Source organism: Phyllostomus hastatus, unplaced genomic scaffold (assembly GCF_019186645.2).
Source record: "Phyllostomus hastatus isolate PE091 unplaced genomic scaffold, TTU_PhHast_1.1 phas_contig_58, whole genome shotgun sequence".
NCBI lineage: Eukaryota > Metazoa > Chordata > Mammalia > Chiroptera > Phyllostomidae > Phyllostomus > Phyllostomus hastatus.
This window is the reverse complement of record NW_025333916.1, coordinates 22,221,930-22,240,992: the sequence shown is the minus strand read 5'-3', so window position 1 is coordinate 22,240,992 and position 19,063 is coordinate 22,221,930. Positions and strand designations below refer to the sequence as shown.

Genomic DNA, 19,063 nt, shown 5'->3' with positions numbered 1-19,063 from the left:
TAGAGTGGAACTTCACATGTTGGAGCTTAGCTTTTGGGGGCCTGCCAATAGCTGTGCCCCACACTAAGAGCTATTTTGATCTTGAAATAGTAGCAAGCGGTACACGGACCTGAACTCAAATCCTAGTCATGACCTTCTAACAGGTACTGAGTCCCACTTTCTTAATTTACAAATGGGGATTATAAAACTCACCTTGCACTGTTATCGTGAGGATTAAAGGTATTACCTAACAGTGTTGTACAGTGGTATTAAATGAAAAGTAGCTTTTAAAAAATCACTACTATAATCCTGGATAAAAATCAGTTTTACTAAGGTCTAAAGTTTAAATGAGAGCATAAGTACATATTATTACATACACATTATTTATAGTTTATGGCTGTTTAAGGTTTCTAAAACATAAACTTATAGCTTATAATTCTGTTTATAAGTTTATAACATAAAATTTAATGAAATCTACCTAATTTTCCCTTAAATACAGTAAAGTGCCCAGGTAGATGTGTTGTATGTTCTCACAGAACAGTAGTTAGAATAAAAATGCTTCTCACTCGGTCAACAAGGCGTGTGAGCAAGGCTGGGAGGGAGGGTCGTCCCTGGGTGCAGCCTGAGATCAATACAGGTTAAAACTGTCTGCTCTGAAGAGGAATTTCTTTAAAGATTGATATCTTTGGTGGTTTAAAACTTTAGTGTTGAAAAAGAAAAAGTTCTTTAAGTTAAAAATTACCCACCTGTGTTGATTCTTTTGGTCGTTTTACTTAATCTGTATTGTGTCTTTAATCAGATAGTTGAAGACCAGACTCTTGAATGTGTTTGGGACAGTTTGAGTCATTGAACTGGATTATTTTTATTGTAATGATCAGGTGAAATTCTTTAAATTTTCCTCTTTCTCTGCCTTTAAGCTTCAACACAAAACAAAACACCTCAAATCTTCTATCCAGAAATGAGGAAGGCTCTTGATGTTCCCTGTGATAAGAAAATCCACTTTTAGAAACTGCGTGCTCCGTGTGTTCAAAACTTAGCATATTGGGTTTCAGTGGGAATGCTTTAATTTCTGTAATTTGTGGCAACAGGTTTGCATTGACTTGGGGGAGTTACATGTGCCGTCAAAAGGTTTTAGAGATATGTAGTTTGGAAGGGGGTATAACTAGTTAAAAACGAAATATGAGTCTGTGTCTATCCTGTCAGGAATGAGATAACTTCAGGGATTACTGTAATTTAAGGATTTCTTCAGTTGGATGTCTTTAAAAACACAGATTATTATAAGTCTTGGGCATGCTTTTGCTTGGCTATAAAAGAATTTTTTCATAGAGAATGGGTCTTGTGTAATATTTGTGTTCCTTCGGGTTAAGGAAATAGGACACTGGCACAGTTAGCAGAGCGGCTGGCGGTTTGTGTGTTGTCGTTTGCTCCAGAAGACCCATGACTACCGTGTGGCCAGCAAGCCCCTCTGAGCATTGTTGATTCTGAGGGATGGGGTAGATATGGAATGAGAATTGAGGTGCCTCTGACCAGTAAACTATAAAAGTCATGTATACAGGTGGAAATCTTCCAGGACCCATTATTTGGGCTGTACTTTTGGGTGGTCTCAAGAGGCCCAGGGTAAGTGGTGTAACTTAGTGTGTGGTGTCAAAAATATCTTTTATCATTAGGAATGACATTTAAAATAGTGCAGTTTTTCTTTACTATGTAGATAATTCTTTATTGATGGAGCTATTCTCTTCAAGCTTCTTTCTTTTCTGAATTAAGGGACACTTGTAGGGGTGTGGCTTCTGGCACTGTGTTTGGGGTAAAACTGTGCAGAGTGAGTGTGTGTATGTGAGAGAGAGAAAGACAGGGACAGACAGACAGACAGACAGACAGAGAGCCAGGCAGCAGCGCACAGGAATGCACAAGCGCACCGCACCATCATTTCCAACGCAATCCATCAACTCTTGGCCATGTTTTCATGTTTTTTCTTTTTCCTTTTTTTGAAGTGTAGAATTATTCAATTTTGATTAAACTAAATTTGAGATTTAGTGACATTTTTAGACCCTAGCTAGGTGGCTCATTTTGTTAGGTCATTGTCCTGATACTCCAAGGTTGCGAGTCCTATCCCCAGTCAGGACACATTCAAGAAGCAGCCAATGAATGCGTAAATGAGTGAAACAACAAACTGATGTCTCTCTGTCTCTGTCTCTGTGTCTCTCCCTCTTTCTCTCTGTTTCCCTTCCTCTTTCTGTCTCTCCAATCAAGTAAATAAAAACTTAAAGTTGAATAGTGACATTTTTAGCTCTTAGATGTTTTCTGGACTCACTGGTTGTGCCTGAGCCTATGGCAGAATTAAGCCAATAACCAAACCTTTCCTGCCTTCTGTTGGGCGCAGTTATGAAATGTTTCCCAGTTACTCTTTGTAGGTGAGCTCTTGCCAACGGAATGGGAGCAGAAGAGACGGGTGCCATGCTCGGTCCTGGACAGCTATGAATGTCCGTATTCTTTTCTCCTTTTGGCGCGAATAGAGCAGGATAACTTGGGATCCAAGTGTTGCAGGTGGGAGAGCTACACGGTGGCAGGAACCTTGGCTTCTGGAAGGCTACTTGGAGGAGAGTCACCCAAGCGTCAATAAGTGCACTGGGGTTATTACATGGACAGAAAGTGAGCTTTTGTTGTGTTACACCAACCAGCTTTCAGCGTTCTCTGTTAGAGCAGCTAGGTTACTTTCCTATGTCCCCTCACTGCTGCTCAGTTTAAGGCGCTGGAGCCGCTCCCTTCACGTCACACCCATGTCTGGGCCTGGGGACACAGCCCTCACTGGTTGTTTCCAACAGATCTGCTGTATTCTCCACTGACCTGTCATTCTGTGTGTTCATCTCATTCACTCCATTCTCATTTCTTTCTCTTCTTTTAGGTTATATACCTGAAACTAATATAATATCGTATGCCAACTGTAATTGAAAAATAAAAAGGTTTTTAAAAATTAAGATAGCTCCCTGGGCACTTGGCATCCTTTTAAATTCTCTGTATAGCACTCATCACCATCTGATATTTTCTTGTTTATTGTGTCTTCCTAGCAGAAGACTCTAAACGTGAACATCGGGATTTGCTCATTTCACTGCTGCATTTGTTATTCTCAGAACGCTGTGTAGAATAAGGACTTAATAAATCTTTGATAAATAAATGTAAAAGTATGTTTTATTCTGAATTAAGAAAAACGTGGTATATGAACGATCATAGTGGAAACACACAAACAGTAGGAAGCAATTTTTTTGTTTGGTTTACAAAATGTTATTTCCTTTTAGTTTAACTTTTTGAGTCCTTTCTGTGCATAAGATGCTGTCAAGGTCCCATGGGACCTGGAGTCTGCCAGCTATTGAGGGACATTTGGGATGAAATGACTCATTAACACCTTGATTACCGGAAAGAGAGGTAGTTTACAAATGAAAAATGAAGAATTGCTAACACTTAGTGAACTCTTACCTCGCACCAGCCACAGGCATTTTTACCTCATTTGACCCTCACTGAAATCTAAAGGAAGAGCATCACTGTTAATCCCACTTTACAGACGAGGGAAGGAAATTAAGGCACAGAGAAATTAAGGCTCTTGTTTAAAGCTGAATTGCAATGCGTGGTGGAGGCAGGATGGGGATCCAGCTGTCTGTCTCCACACCACAGCCTGTGCACCTCACCACTGTGCTCACCTGCCCTCAGTAAGTGACCTGGTAAACATAAGGATGGAAAGAAATTCAATTAGTGTATAAGTAAAAATGAAGGTTCCTATTTTGGGCAGAGGGAAAAGAAAGACTATATGGTAGGATGAGCTAAATACTACAAGACAGGTTGAGATAAAGTCACTTGGACTTCAGAGGGGGTATCATGGAGGCCAGTCTGGAAGAGATGGCCTTAAGGAGTATATGGAACCGGGATGGACAAAAGGGATGGGGCAGAGTATTCACTGATGAGGGGAAGGTGTAAAATCCCGAGGGCTTCACTTGAGGGTCTTCGGAAAGACAGAGGAGCAGGATATACTTCTAGACAAATTGCTACTAGCACTTGTGCACAACAGAGGAATGAGGGTTATTGTGTGTCCTTGCAAAGTACTGAGCGGTGCAGATAGGGTGGTGGTTTAGTACAGAGCACCGGTGCCTGTTCTCAGTGCTCGCATGGCCTATTGCTTACCCCACTTCCTGTTCCAGAAAAAAATCAGGTGCACAACTGAGATAGCTGAAGACACTGAAGAAGTGAGCCCTCCATTGATTCTCTGAACAGATGGTGGTAGCATCCAGGTCCAGAAGAAGGGGGTAACTGATATTATCATTACAAACTCTGTTATGGTGCACTATCTTCCAGGTAGAAATTCTTCTAGTTTTTGTTGTTGTTGTTGTTGTTGAAGTTATTGTTTCTGTTGTTTGGAGGGAAGAATATTTTTGAGCTGGACAGGGTTTTTACTAATAAAATGGCAAGTCTTTTTAATGGGTGTATAGTATTCACCCATTTACTTTCTTTATTGCTGGCTCCCAGAGGATTTGAGGAATCGTTGTAGCTTTGGTTAGATAATTAAACCCTCTGCCCCGGCTGGCATGGCTCAGTGGATTGAGCACTGGCCTGGGAGCCAAGGGATAACCATTGGATTCCCTAGAGGGGCACATGCCTGGGTTGCAGGCCAGGTCCCCAGTTGGGGGGTATGCGTGAGGCAACCACACATTGATGTTTCTCTCCCTCTCTTTCTCCTTCCCTTACCTTCTTTCTAAAAATAAATAAATAAAATCTAAAATAATTCAACCTGAGCACAATATCCTCATCTGTACAATGACGGTACTAATGGTATACCACCAGGCTCTGTGTTATTTTAAGAAAAATGGAGGAAAGTGTATACAGTAGGTTTTCCATAAATTTTTTTTCAATGAACACTAATAATAATGATGTTGATTTTAGTACTAACATATTAGCAGGCAGCTAATTTAGTTTTTATTAAGTTATTAAACACTACTTAAGTGTTAGGTGCTGTGCAAGTGTTAATACCCCTGATTTCCTTTAGTTTTCTCAGTGACCCCATCACTTAGGTAGGTCCTGTTTTTACCCACATTTTACAGTTCAGATAGCTGAGGGAGCTGGGATTGGAATCCAGGTCTAATTTAATTCTAGGAGCTTCACACTTAAACCTGTACCTTCTTTCTACAAAAGCTTCAGAATGTGACTGGCCATCCAGACCTGTGTCTGTTGTCTGCATGTGTAGCCACGATGATCCAGATCAATGCTTTTCAAACTTCCAGTGTTGTCTTCAGTGCTTTAAAAACTACAGAGCAGTAGATACTGTGAAAGAGACTGTACTTGAAGAATGGCCAACCTCTATAGACAGCATCCTCTCTGGTATTGCTGGCACAGGGTTGCTGGAGCAACTGCAGCCAGTGATAAGCAGAGCTGAATAAAGACGTGGTCTCCTAGGAGACCTGTGGGTTTGCCTCCTCTTGGCAGAGACAACATCACATCAAGAGCCTCCATGCTATGGCAGAAAACACCCTGAAACAATGTCCTGTCGTTCTTGTCTGGGTTTCTTGCCTGGATTTCACCGTTGTCCCATCATTGTCTAGTCTCAAAGCAGCTGGAGCAATGCTTTTAAAACAATATCCAGATCTTGTCACCTTTCTATCTAAAATGAGGCTTCCCATTGGAGAGTTAACACCCACTTCCTCAACATATCCTTTACTTAGCCCCAACCTTGCCTCCCTTTCTCTCCTCTTCTGCTTCTGCCAACAGGTTTCCTTGCTGTTTCTCAACCACTCCTGGCACATGTCACTTCAGGGCCTTTGCATTTGCTGGTCCCTCAACCTGAAATGCTTTTGCATATCTACATGGTTCACTCCCTTACAGTATTCGGGTCTCTGTTAGAATGTCACCTCATTAGTAGACTTTTCCAACTCTCCTATCTAAAACAGCTCTCTCCTTTCCCCATTTTACTCGTATCAGTTCTTATGAATCCCTCACATAACAGACACTTTGTTTATTGTCTGTGTCTTCCCACTATAACAGTTTTACAAGGGCAGGTAGTTTAACCATAGTACCTAGTAGACACCCAGTACCTATCTGGAGTGAATGAATGAATGAATGAGTGAATGAGGAGATTTATGGGCTGGTTCTGGTCACCTGGGCCTCTGTGGGCCAGCCCCTCACCTGCCTGCATCTCTGTGCATTGTGAGATGCAGAAGTGTCTTGTGAACAGTGAAACACTAAGACGTGGATGGTATTATTCTTTTAAAAATTTAATCTTTATTATAGTGTGCATTCACCACTTTTTTGTATTAGTTTCAGGTGTACAACACAGTGGACAGACATTCGTATAGGTTCATACAAAGTACTCCCTCCAATACTTCAAGTGCCCACCTGGCACCATAGATAGTTTTCATGGTATTGTTAATTATATTCTTTATGCTTTGCCTTATATCCCCATGCTTATTTTTTAACTGCCAAGGAAGGTATTATTCTTAACAAGGTCAACGGCATGCTCAGGCTTTTTGGATTATTCTCTGTGTTTGTTGCTACCAGTGTTGTTCTTGTATTTCTGGGCATGTGCTGAATTAGGATGAGGGGAGTGACTCCAATCGACTTTTGGTTGAATGGCACCTCTGGTGAAGCCGGCATTGGCAGTTCTGTGTGTAGGTCCTGTTTTTCACTGTCCAAAAGCCACGTCCAGCTGTCCTGAAGATTCAGAGCCCTAAGTAAGCAGCAGGAAAGGATGAGGCCAGAAAAACGGACCCTGCATTCTAAAGCCATTGCTGACTCTGAAGTTGGAGTGAGAATGAGAATGGAACCGAGTGTCTCCTCCTCGGCCCGACACTGCTGTGTGTGCCGTGGGAGAGACGGGCTTCCAGAACGGGGTGTGGTAGTTAGTTGGGTGTCAGAGGTGTGGGAAAACACCCTCTCCCGTGATGATGTGTTACAAACAGACACATTCCGCAGTACTTCTTTTGCTCTTAGTTCTTGCTTTTTATTAAGTGAAATGTTCCTTGTCAGTTTCAAGATGTAGTTCCTTTTCCTCCCCATACCCCTTGCATTTACCAAAGTGTTTGCAGATTGAGATTTCTGATAGAGTGGGTACTTTTCTCTTCAGTGTATTCTCATTTATCTATTTATTTTCCATCATTTTTGCCCTTATCCTGTTTCATGTTAAATTCCATGAATTAAATTCCACGTTGCTTTGTTTTTTTTTTTTTTCAGTCCCTTCTCTGCTTGTCATTGTCATTACTCTCTAGCTGCTGCTGCTGCCTGTTTGTCCTGCCCTCCCCACCGAACCCTCATCCTCCTGTCTTTGTCTTTCTTTCTAGGCAGTCTTTTGGAGTTAGGGCTGCACTGAGCTTCTGGATGCCCTTTCTCTTTTTTAAAATTTGTTTTTAAAACTGATGTTTTGAGAGAGAGGAATGGGGGGAGGGGGGAGAGAGAGAGAAGCATTGATTTGTTGTTGCGTTTATTTATGCGTTCATTGGTGGATTTCTTGTATGTGCCCTGGTGGGGGATCTAACCCGCAGCCTTTGCGTATGGGGATGCCCTTTCTTTGTTGCCCTGCTTCTCTTGTTTCTGTGGTGTCCATGCTGTAACTGCTGGCTTTTACCTGCTTGTGTTGGTTTGAGAAGAAAAAGTGTGAGGAGAAGAGCGGCAGGCCCCGAGGCGTTGGGAAGAGAAGACACAAGAGAGTGGAGGGGTATGGGTGATGGGCAGGGGTGGGTGTTGGGGAACTTGGGGGGAGTTGATTTTCTTCTCAATCTGTCTTGTTTCCATAAAGGTTCTTTCTAGTACTGGTGGTGGTGGAGGAGGAGCTCCCTGGGGAGCCTGAGGCTGCGGTTCTTCCAACTAGCAGCTGTGAACAGTGGGAGGACGTTGGGTGGAGGGTGAAGGCCTGGTTCTGGCCCCAGGTCTGCTGTGTGATGAGACTCAGAACAGGTTACCTTCAGCTTTTCTGCTGCAAGGTAAAGATTTTGTAAGCTTTGATCCAGATGCAGTCTAAGCTTTCTTTCAGCTCTATATTTTATGGTATAAATTTCTGAATCTATGCTTCTCCTGGTGAGGATTCCCTGATTCTTTTATTTAGTAGGGAGCATTACTTGGCAGGATCTTAAGCGCTGTTGCTTTAAGAATGGCCTGCTGTGTGTGTGTGTGCGCGCACGTGTGCGCGTGCACTGGGGTAAAGGGTGGAAGGGGTGTTCTGGCACAGATGCTGGTCAGATGAGAGGGGCCACGGGCCAGCACTCTTCTCACTGCTGGAAACTATCAGTGGGAAGAGCTGTGACCTCTGACCTTCCAGGGAGCCCCTACTCCTCCTCCAGGGACGCCCCCCTTTTGTACCCTCACAAGAAGGACATCCTCTGCAATACAGGGACTCTGTGGTCTACCCTGACCTAAGATTACAGATAGTTGTGTCACTGTTCTTTGCCCAGGAGGGATCAGTTCACGGAAACTTTGGGTTCTTTGTATTTCTGATAGTCTTGATTTGGCACGTTCAATGCTATCAGCGAGCTGACCCACACTGATCTTCAGGCAGCACTTGGTTGGACATAAATCCAGAGACTTCAAGTGTTAAGTAATAATCATGTACGATTACTATCTGCGTGCGTTCCACCTGAGTCTGAAATTGATGAATTGTCATCTTTACTGTGTTGCAGATGCAAAGCTGTTTGAGATATGAAATGCAAAATGAGCTAACAGTGCTTCCTCTTCTACTATAAACCAGCAGAGGGGCAGAGGGCGTCCTAGAGTCAAAGGCGCCTCAGAGACCCTAAGCAGATGGTGTTTTAACATTTTTTGGGAAGGACAAACCTTTTTCTCAAAACAAAGTATTATGGAGAACTTCAATACATACACTTGATAAAAACTATGTTATAAATATATTCTTCGAGTTTAAATTTATTACATTAGTTAATTAAGTGAATGAGAGCAATGACTTAGCCTGGCAGCTTGGGTCTTCCCCAGTATATTAAAATTTGGTAAATAATACACTTACGTAAATGCATTATTTTTAGATGAAAAATAATCAGGAATATATTTTTCAAAATGAAATTTAGATGGGCTATTTGAACATTCTTTCATTAGAACCTAGGGTTTCCCTGATCTCAGTTTGAAATACCACTAATACTGAGAATTAAAATAAACTAAGCATTAATCCAAGGAGTTAGGAAATACACCACAGCAAAAGAACAAGGGAGAAATTAACTTAAAAAACCCACAAAACACCAATTTCTAGAATTCCTCATTTTTTTAAAATATGGAAGTTACTGATGTGTATGCCAGGTGTCATAGATTCTAGCCTTCCAAGACTAGATGTGTAGTCAGTCCCATTCTCTCTGAGAACAAACAAATAAGCAAAACAGAAACAAAGCCACCGCTTCCTGGTCGTGCTTATCCCTCCTCAGCTGAAGCAGTCCTTGTCATCCTCGGACACCCCCATCCCGTACAAGGCTCTGGCTGGGGGACCGCACTGTGTCCGGTCCTTCCCTCCATTGTTTTCTGCTTTTCCCTCGGGGCCTGCAGGACACGTCTAATCCCTTGTCTGCATGGCAGAACCTCAGATATTTGCAGCCATGACCATTTACCCATGAGTCTTTTCTTCTCTGGCAAAACAGTCCCAGTTCCTTCAATTGTTCCTCATGTGACAACATGGTGTTTGAGTCCCTATGGCATCCTTGTCATCTTCCTCTGAGCGTGCTGTCATTTCGGTCTGTATTTACATTAAAGCACTCCTTGGCGAAGGGGTGCCTGGTGGGCACAGAGAAAGAGCTGCTCATGTCCATTCTTACGGGGATTACTCCATTTCCATCAGTGCGGGGTTGAGCAGAACTAGCCTTTTGGTCTCAGAGATGACTCATGCTTTGTTGATTTTTGACTAAAATCCCAACTGGTGGCCAACGATTAAACTGCACATGCTTCATTCTTTATTTTTGCATTTGATTATTTTGAAACCAAGTGCAGGACCTTTATTCCTCAGCTAAATATTCACATAATGCAAGAGTAGAGATTATAATTTTTTAAGTATTCTTATTTCCCAGTGTATTTCCTCCTATTATCTGCTTAAAATGTCAGATGTTTGTTTTTAATTTCTAGTTCTATGTTTTTATGGAATCTGTAAGTTGGTGATTTAAAAAGGAAGCAAGCAAGAAGCTTTTTAGCCTGCTTGTCTTGTGAGGAATCTGTGGAGTCATTTACTGACCTCTGTCACGAATTGTTTTTTACTCAATTCAGCTGTGTTGCAGGAACAATGGCTATTTCAATTCTGTAGCGGTGAATCATTCCATCAAGTGTGAAAGTCATCGGGAATTTTTGTGTTTATTTAATTGAATTCATTTTTAAAAAATTTTTAATTTTTTGTGTTAACTTTTATTGTTGTTCAACTACAGTTGTCCCCATTCCACCCCCCCCAACCACCACTCTCCCCTGCCCCACTCACCCCCACCTCTCACCCTCAATCCTACCCCTCCTGCCATTGTCCTTGTCCTGGGTCCTTTATACATGGTCCTTGATGACCCTTCCCCTTCTTCCCCTGTTATCCCCCTCCCACCTCCCCTCTGGTTACTGTCAATTTGTTCTTTATTTCAATGTCTCTGGATGCTTGTTTGCTTGCTCATTTTGCTTGCTTGTTTATTTTGTTTATTAGGTTCCACTTATAGGTGAGATCATATGGTATTTGTCCCTCACTGCCTGGCCTATTTCACTTAGCATAATGCTCTCCAGTTCCATCCCTGCTGTTGAAAAGGGTAGGAGTTCCTTCTTTCTGCTATGTAGTATTCCATTCTGTAAGCACAGCACAGTTTTTTGATCCACTCATTTACTGATGGGCACTTAAGGTTACTTCCAGCACTTGGCTATTATAGATTATACTACTATGAACATTGGGGTGCATAGATTCTTTTGAATCGGTGTTTCAGGGTTCTTAGGGTATAATCCCAGCAGTGGAACTGCCAGGTCAAAAGGCAGTTCCACTTTGTTTTTTGAGGAAATTCCATACTGTTTTCCACAGTCTGCACATTCACATTTAATGCAGAGTTTTGAATAATGGATACTTCTTAAAATAAATCTTACTGTATACATTTAATTTATGATAATTATTCCTTTTTATTAGTAATCTTGTTAATTGTATATCCCTGTCCATTTTTGTCTGTTCTGTTACCTGTTGTGAGAGGCAAGCTAAGGTCTCCCATTGTGATTAGGGATTTCTCTCTTTCCTCTTTTGGATTTGTTAATATTACCTTCATATTTTGAAGCTGTGTTTTTAAGTATATGCAGATTTAATATTATGATCTCACCCTGTTCAATTGACACTTCTTATGGAAAAGAGTTCCTCTTTCTCTTGTAATAAGTCTTGCTTTAGATCTGTCTGATATTATTTTGGTTATACTGGCTTTGTTTTGGTTAGTGTAGCTTGGTGTATCTTTTTACTTTTAAGCTTTCCATGTTATTTTTAAGTGTCTCTCTTGTAAGCAGCATATGTTTCCTAGTTGTCATCAGCAAGAATACTGGCCCCCCGTGCTCTATTTCATCCTGTTGGGAAATGGAAGCCATTTCTACCTCAAGGCCATTTCTAAAGAAGTGCCTGAAGTCTCTTAGGTCATGCTAGCTTACCTTCCTTAAAAAAACGGCACTCTGATATTTCTTCCTGGAGCTGAATGATCTATATTCACCTGTGTTTTTTTTTATTTAGTTTTTGTTTGGGATAATAAATGCAAATGATCTTGATGTTTTATATAAGATGCTTTAAACATGCTTTAAATCAGTGGTTTTTAATCTTTTTGAGTTATTTGCTCCTCATACCTTCTAAGAATTTCTGATTGAAAGACAGACACTCTCCCCAGATGATTGCTAAAGACTGTGCGTATGTCTTTGGAGGACTGAGGAACATTTTTGGGGGCTCTCCTCTCCACCCCCTGTCTACCCACGGACTTCAGGATGAGAATTCTTGTAGTAAGCACAAAAATAAATGTTGAGTAAACATAAAGGTATAGATAAATCAATAAATACTTGAGCATTTTCTGTGTGTCAATAACATGTTGGGGGGAAGTGTGCTGGGTCTGGAATGGGAAGATCTAGATTAGATTTGTGACTCTGTCACTTGCTGGCCCTGATACTGTCGGTGCTCTGGTTTATAGGGAAAGAAGTGTGGTTGCACTTCCCCCGTGTTATTGTGGGACAAGATGAGGAAACACACAGGAAAGCACTTTGTGAACTGTACTCTACACATAATAGATAATATCTGCATGTATATATATATGGATATACATATGCCTGCATATAATAGATGTGCACACATATAAACATAATTTTTGCATTCCCACACTTTGTTTTTAAGAAGTATGTCAGTTACATACAGTAATTAGAAATAAAAGACTTTGTGCCCATAGCACTTTCTTTAGAATTGTGCTTGAGCCCTGGCTGGTATGGCTCAGTGGAATGAGTGCTGGCCTGTGAAATGAAGGGTTGCTGTTTGATTCCCAGTCAGGGCACAGGCCTGGGTTGTGGGCCAGGTCCCTAGTAGGGGACATGCAAGAGGCAACCACACATGGATGTTTCTCTCCCTCTCATTCCGTCCCCCTCCTCCCTTCTCTAGGATAAATAAAGAAAATCTTTAAAAAAGAATTGTGTTTGAATATAATAAAGAGGATAACTAACTTGGAGGTTAGGGCAGAAATTAAGAGACCCAATACTGTTCATTTGGCTCTGGGATCCTGAGCTAGTTGGTACTACCAGTACTCTAAAGTCACTTACTTATAAAATGGGCTCATGCTTTTCTTTCTTTCTTTTACTTTTTTCAAGCACCTTACAACAGTCAATGCACTGTGCTCTGCAGGGAAGGCTGTAGGTAGCATTGCTGCTTTTTTGTTACTATAAACAGGACAAGTTTCAAATGTTAAAAACAAAGAATGAAATTTGATCACTTAGAGCATTATATTTATGATGATGGTTTTCACAGCATGTATTAGTAAACTTTAATTATAATATTTAATATGTCAATTCATATTAACCCTCATTGTGCTTCTATCCTAAAAATTGTTCCATATAAAGTTTAGAATACTAGAATACCTTAGAAAACAGAAGAGTCTTACTGTCATATAAAAGGTGACCATTATCATTAAAAATTGTTTCCATTTTTGTTTGTTACTATAAAAGCTAGAGTTCATAACATTCTTTGAATCTTTGGATGTCTTTGAGAATATAACAAAAGCCATAAACCTTTCCTCATAAAATCGGATGCACATATACATACAAAAATAATTTTGCTAATACTTTTAAGAGGTTTCCAGACCACCTGAAACTCATTTATGGACTCTTCCGATGGCCCCAGATTAAGAACCCTCCCCTTGTAAAGAGATGCACACTTTGTTCTAGTTATCACAATATGAAATTACAGTATTTGTTTATTGTCTACTTATGCCAGACATTTTAGGAACTAGATTGTTAGGGCTGTTGTCCTATAGATAATATTGTTACTTACTAACAATGTAATTATATACAAATACATTGTCTGTAGAAGGTGAGAGAGAAGAAAGGGAGTAAAGGAGGGAGAACATTAGTACAAGAATCCCCAGTGATTAGCATAATACAGCCACCAAGGATTGTGGCTAATATTAGGATACTAGAGATCCTAAATTAGGGACTATTACAGATTAGTGGAAAGATACTTAGAATGTGCACATCAGTGTCCGGTGACCACTTTCATCTTAAATGCCATCGGGAGAGGAGTAGGAGAGTTGGATGAAATAGGTGAGAGTGGTGAAAACATTTAATATCTTTTTGGTTTTTTTTTTAGAAGAATTTCACAGATGCCACAGCATCTCATGCAGAAGGCTTGGTCTTTGAGAATTATTGATGAGTTTTGCAAGTAGAATTTCTCTAGGGGGCTGCTTGATGGTAAAAAATGTGGATTTAATTTACTTGATTTATTTTTGTTTGTGCTTATATTAAGATACATTTAGTATGATTATACTTAGGTCAGCTTTTCTGGTTTACATTCGTCATTCCTGTTTTTATGTTATTCGGCCTTCAGAGGTTTTGCAGGACTCTTGGAGTACTTTTTGTTTGGGCATGAGTAGGGAAACTGGTGGTACACTTTCACCCTTCAGAGGGGAAAGGGAATAATTTTGATGTTGATCTCAATTGATTCACTTGAGAAAGTGAAAATTTTGACCTGCTTAAGGCAAAGGCGAATAGAAGAGGGAAGACCAGAATTCTTTAAATTAAAATTTATTCAGAATGTTCACAATGATGGTGCCATTTAGTAACAGATTTTCATATGAGTGGGCAATAAATTTCAGTGACAAATGTGAAATATGAATTAAGTCAATGAGGAACTGTTCATTATCTGTTAATCCAGGAGATACTACAACAGCCAGTTGTGGCAAAGTTGGGATGAAAATGATGTGCTTGCCCAGTGCAGGTGGGGGCGAAAGTCGATGCAACATTTCTGGAAAGCAGTTTTGCAATTTGTGACAGTTGTTCACATTCTCAGCCCATTTCTGGAATTTCATTCTGAAAAATGACTCAAAGCATAAAAACAATGTACGTGGAAATGTTCACTGTAGTATTTTTTGTAATGTTAAGCTAGAAATACCCTTAGTGTACAACAGTCGAGTGATTAAATCACAGAGCATCAAACACTTGATGGAATGCAATTAAAAATGGTGCCAAAGACTATGACAACATGGAGCACTATTTGCGCTAGAAGAGAGCAAAGCACAGCCATATGTGTTGTGTGTTTGTGCCCTGAGTATAGCTGTGCAAAGTTAGCTGTGTATTGAACAAAGACTGGAAGGAAATGGGAAAAATGAAAAACCGTTGATACATTAGGATGGTGTCAGTAAAGATGAAATTCAGAGATCTTTAATTGCTATTATTTTGTGCAATAATGAAAAATTTTAGATGGTCTTCTAATTATATGTGCTTATGAATTAGGTTCAATATTGTATTATTTAGGAATTTAACTGTTTGCTGTGAAGAATGTTTTTGCCCATAATGGTTAGCTATTGTTTCAAAACCATTTATTGAGTAGAACACTCGCCACTGACTTGAAATGCCACCTTTGTTACATAATTTCCACGCATCTGTTTCTAGACTCACAGTGCTTAGCGGTCTGTCTCTGTGCCGCTGTTGCACTGTTTCAGTCACCGTGGTTTTAGTGCGTGTTTTGCTTTTTGAGGGGCAAGTTCTGATCTCTCCCCACCCCCAGCTCAAACATCATTCTTTCTCAAAATGTTTGTTTCTAGTCTTGTGTGCTTATTCTTCCAGATGAACTTTAGAATAAGCTTGTTGAACTTCACTTGAAATAGTCTGTTTGGGTTTGGTTAAAGAGCATTAAATTTATAGATCAATTTGGGGACATAATCTTGCCTATTATGCCTTTTATTGTTTTCAGAAGGATCAGTGAAATAGATGAGTTTTTTTTTTTTTAATTTGGGATATAGTGAATTGACAGAGGTGATAACACATGTATTATTTCTGCATAGAAGAAGAGTGATTCTGTTATTAATGCCAACAAATTCACTTACGGAAGTTTATAGTTTTCAATTGTTAAAAACAAAGTGTGCAATTGAATCCAGATGGAGAAATGCTGGAGGCACACTGGAGTTCTGTAAACTCGAATTTATCTTTGCCATTAATAGTATTAGTGGTCTTTTAAGTAAAATAGCAGATTTTTAGCAGCCACAGTGATGAGAAGACCTCTAATCTTAGTGAAAAATTGTCACCTGTAGGTCAATTAGGTCCACTTTGGCACAGTTCCCTCCTGCTGATCTCCTTTGTAGCTTTATCTAAACTGCCTTTGAGCTTGATTTAACTTCTCTCAATGAAAATGTTCCTTTGTATTCATATTTTCCTTCCCAGGCCCCCTCTTTCCCTCTTGCCATCTCTCCCCTGCACTGTCCCCCATCTCCTGTTTCATTGGGTCTCTGTTGGTTTCTTTATCACCCTTCCCCCTCCTTCTCCTGTAATTACACTGTGTCTTTTTTATCTCTTTGTGACTAGCAAATAATAAAATCCTTTTATGCCAAGTATTACCCTTAACGCTAGGGCTTCTGGGCATCTCTCTTTAATGGATGTGTATAACTTCTGACCTGATGGTTATCTTCTTTTCTCAACGGAAAGCATGGTATGGTCTTGGAAGGGAGGCACCACTGAATTATAAACCTTCTGTTTTGGATTGTACCGAAGAGGGTTGCAGTTAAACTCTTTCATAAGCTGTAGTTCTTATTCACCCAACCAGATAAAATAGTAATATGATCATTGTTTTGAATAGATACAGATTAGATATCCTTGTGATCTGTGAAAAACTTTGATCTGTATATGAAATGTTTTCTACTGAAAAAACAAACAAACAAACAAACCCCGTCAACAGGTCAGGTCAGATTCTGTCCACAAGTAATTAACAGTCCCTTTAGCAACCAGGAACATGACTAAAGCAAGCTGCTGTTCTTCCTTTTTTAGGAAATGGAATTTCATCTAAGTTTCCTCTCTCAGTCATGTCAGACATTTGTTATTGTTTCTTTTTTCAGATCCTCTTCCTGAACTTTTTTTTTTGGAAGCTATTGTATGGCAGATTTTTCTTGGCCTGTGACTTTCTATTGATTGTTTGTGCACGTGGGTGCAAGCTCACACACAGAGAAAGGACAGTTCAAAACTGGGAGCCAGAGACTTTGTTTTAGAACGCCACAATTTGTATTTATACCAGTTCAAAATTTAAGGTAATGTTTCTTGTGCATCATGGATTGCAAACCACTAGAAAAACCTAGTCTTTTATTTTTAAAATTTTAGAAGGAATAAGCAGGTGGTTTCTGGAAAGAGGAGCTCCACCTCGATTTTGTTTTGAGACCAATTGACCTAACTCTTGGTATTCTACAGAACATCATGCTGATACCCATCATAGGCAAACAGCTGTTGAAGAGGCTGTGTAGACTTCTCTCTGCTCACTTTTCTCCCCTGTCACAGGGCGAGGCATTCTCGGAGGGCGCGTTTGTTTTTGTTGGGCAAGCCCAGCCGAAGCCCAGATGCTCCTCCAGGCTGGGCCGGGCGAGCTCTGGAGGCCCTCCAAGGTGGGCGACCCCCTCCACTCCTAGTTTCCATTCCCCTGCCACTCCCACAGGCTGGGCGGAATGTACCCTCTCCCTGGAGGTCCCTTTTGTACTGCCGTTTTTTTTATGTTCGAGGGAGGGAGTGTCCCGAATCCTCCGAGGCCGCGGGATCACTAGGCAGGCTCCTCCATCCCCGCTGCTTCCTTGTACGCGCTGCGGTGACGCCCCTCCGCACAACCTCTGGATGGCGTTGTGTCCGCCAGCTCCAGCCCGCTGCCATCCTTCCTCCACATTCCTCCCTTCCTTGGAGTGTGCCTCGGTGACTCGGACAGCGCCTCTCCTGGGCACTGGTGTACTTAGCAGGACTCTGTTCCAATCAGAAGCTCTCAGGAGACAGTGTGAGGCCAGGCTGGTGAGAAAGAGGACCTGGAAATCTCTCAGAGAAGACTGATAGCTATTGGAAAAGGCACGGCAAGCGTGGGAGCATGTGGTGCTATTTATTTGGCAATGTGTGTGAATATTTAAGGCTCTTACAACCAACTCTGATGTATGTAGGACAGGGTAAGGCCAGAGCTAAAGAATAATTATTTTGAATCTTTACCATGATGGTGTATCATGTAGAGGAAAAAATGCATGCAATGGTGTTCATCATGCAGGAATTCAAACAGAGTAAAAGACAAAGTATCATATTTTCATGTCTCTTAATGAAAATGACAAATTTTGCCCTGACCCACGTGGCACAGTTGGTTGGGCATCGAACCACAGGGGGAAAGGTCGCTGATTTGATCTGTGGTCAGGGTCCATGCCTGGGCTGCGGGTCTGGTCCCCCGTTGAGGCATGTGTGAGAGGCAACTGATCAATGTTTCTCTCTCACACGGATGTTTCTCTCCCTCTGTTTCTTCCTCCCTTTCCCCTCTCTAAAAATAAATTAACTCTTAAAAAAAAAGAAAAACAAGTCTTTCCTACACTCCAAACTTCCTCAACTTTAGAAACAGAACAAGCCAGCTGTGGCCCTCGTATTTCAGTACTCACACTTCGATGCCTCAGAGAGCATCTCCCTGTCATCCAAAACGCTGCTGGAAAGCAGCATGTGTAGTATTGGAGCTCACTCACACGAAGCGAATGGGACGGAGTGTCCTGGCTGGGACACAGGTCTTTACTAATGTGGTTTCTTAGAGCCAGGATGACGAAGTGTGATGATGTCCCAACTTATTCATTTTTCAGGGGCAGACGACGGTCTATGCGACGTTTGGCAAAAATGTCTATCTCCCTAAGGATGCCGAGTTTTACTTTATTTATAACGGATCTCATCAGAGACACGTCGTGATCGCAGAGCGCACGGAGGATAACGTTCTCCAGTCCAGTGTTCCAGGTGAGGTGCCCTCTTTACAGTGCAGGCGGGAGATCTGTCTGTAAGCACCTTCCCACCAGGGACGTGGGCTGGGAGGAAAACCAGGAGGAGAAAGTGAACAGTGCTTCTGGGAGGGTGGGTGTGCGAGAGTGTGCGAGAGTGTGCGTGTGTGTGTCTGTGAAGTTCTCCTAGCTGTACCTGCAGCTGCCTGAGCAGCCCAGCCTCACACTCGGGGTTGGGTGTGCTGTGGTTGTAGTCCAGTGGAGGCAACACTGAATCTTAGGGTCGCCTCCCGTAGCCCCAGGTCCTGGGGCCAGGGGTGGCTCAGGAAGCGCAGAGATGTTGGCAGTTGTCTTCACTCTCCTTCCCTTGTTCCCTGGGGTCAGTCCAGCAGGCTCAGGGTCTGCTCTCCTTGCTTGCTCCTTTTGGTGGCTGGGGCTCCATACCTGGCACCCTGTCCAACCAGACGCTTCATTGCTGGGTCTCAGGCTCCATAACTGTCTCTTTCCACCACCAAAGTGGTGATGTTCCAAAACCTGTAATTCTCCCAGATAATCCCTTCATTTACCATGGTGACCGATGACAAGTTAATGTAACATGTTAATGTGTTATGAACAGTTAGCCCTTCTCAGATACAAGTGTTTTGTGTTTTCTCTGGGATGTGGGTTGTGCATCGAGACAGCAAGCTCTAGCCCAATGGCGT

The 19,063-nt window shown here is 41.5% G+C and overlaps 1 protein-coding gene across 1 annotated transcript in view; it reads left to right on the top strand.

The window, feature by feature from the left end:
• ARHGEF28 (Rho guanine nucleotide exchange factor 28) overlaps window positions 1-19,063 on the top strand; it is a 279,388-nt gene that overhangs the window by 89,308 nt on the left and 171,017 nt on the right. The window contains exon 3 of the mRNA XM_045847808.1: window positions 18,234-18,381. Within this exon, the coding sequence (XP_045703764.1) occupies window positions 18,234-18,381 (148 nt within the window). The remainder of the gene's footprint in view (window positions 1-18,233; window positions 18,382-19,063) is intronic.